The 431-nt window shown below is 60.6% G+C and overlaps 1 protein-coding gene across 1 annotated transcript in view; it reads right to left on the bottom strand.

Annotated features, from left to right (window-relative positions):
• The window catches only part of SSBP4 (single stranded DNA binding protein 4), a 10,998-nt gene extending 10,567 nt beyond the window's left edge, over positions 1-431 (bottom strand). Inside the window, exon 1 of the mRNA XM_015557709.1 lies at positions 407-431. Coding sequence (XP_015413195.1) covers positions 407-431 — 25 coding nt within the window. The remainder of the gene's footprint in view (positions 1-406) is intronic.

Below are 431 nucleotides of genomic sequence, written 5' to 3' on the forward strand. Positions count from 1 at the left end.
GCTCATGATGCCCCCCAAAGGGACTCTCCAGCCCACACATTTCCTCCCTCCTCTCTGCCACCCTCAAGGCCAGGCCTTCAGCTATCTCTTGCCAGGGTGGTGGCCACCCTCATCCGCCTCTGGGGGCCTCTGCTGCCTACGGCCTTTCTCCCACCCAGTGGCCAGTGACAACCCACCCCCTACAGATTCCATGCCCGCCTCCCCCTCCTCCCATTCTCTTCCCAGATGCCTCCTCTTCTCAAGCCCTTCCCCAGAGGCTTCCCTGTGTCCACTGCCTCTGCTCAGCCTCCAGGACCCAGCTCAGAGGTTTCTTCCTCAAGCGTCTCTTACCTGTGCCCTCACCAACAAGGTGCCCACACCTGGTCACACCTGGAAGCAGGGACGGACACACAGGTGACTCTCTCACCTGCTGGGCTATAAACAAACTCCAT

Source organism: Myotis davidii, unplaced genomic scaffold, assembly GCF_000327345.1.
Source record: "Myotis davidii unplaced genomic scaffold, ASM32734v1 scaffold448, whole genome shotgun sequence".
Lineage (NCBI taxonomy): Eukaryota > Metazoa > Chordata > Mammalia > Chiroptera > Vespertilionidae > Myotis > Myotis davidii.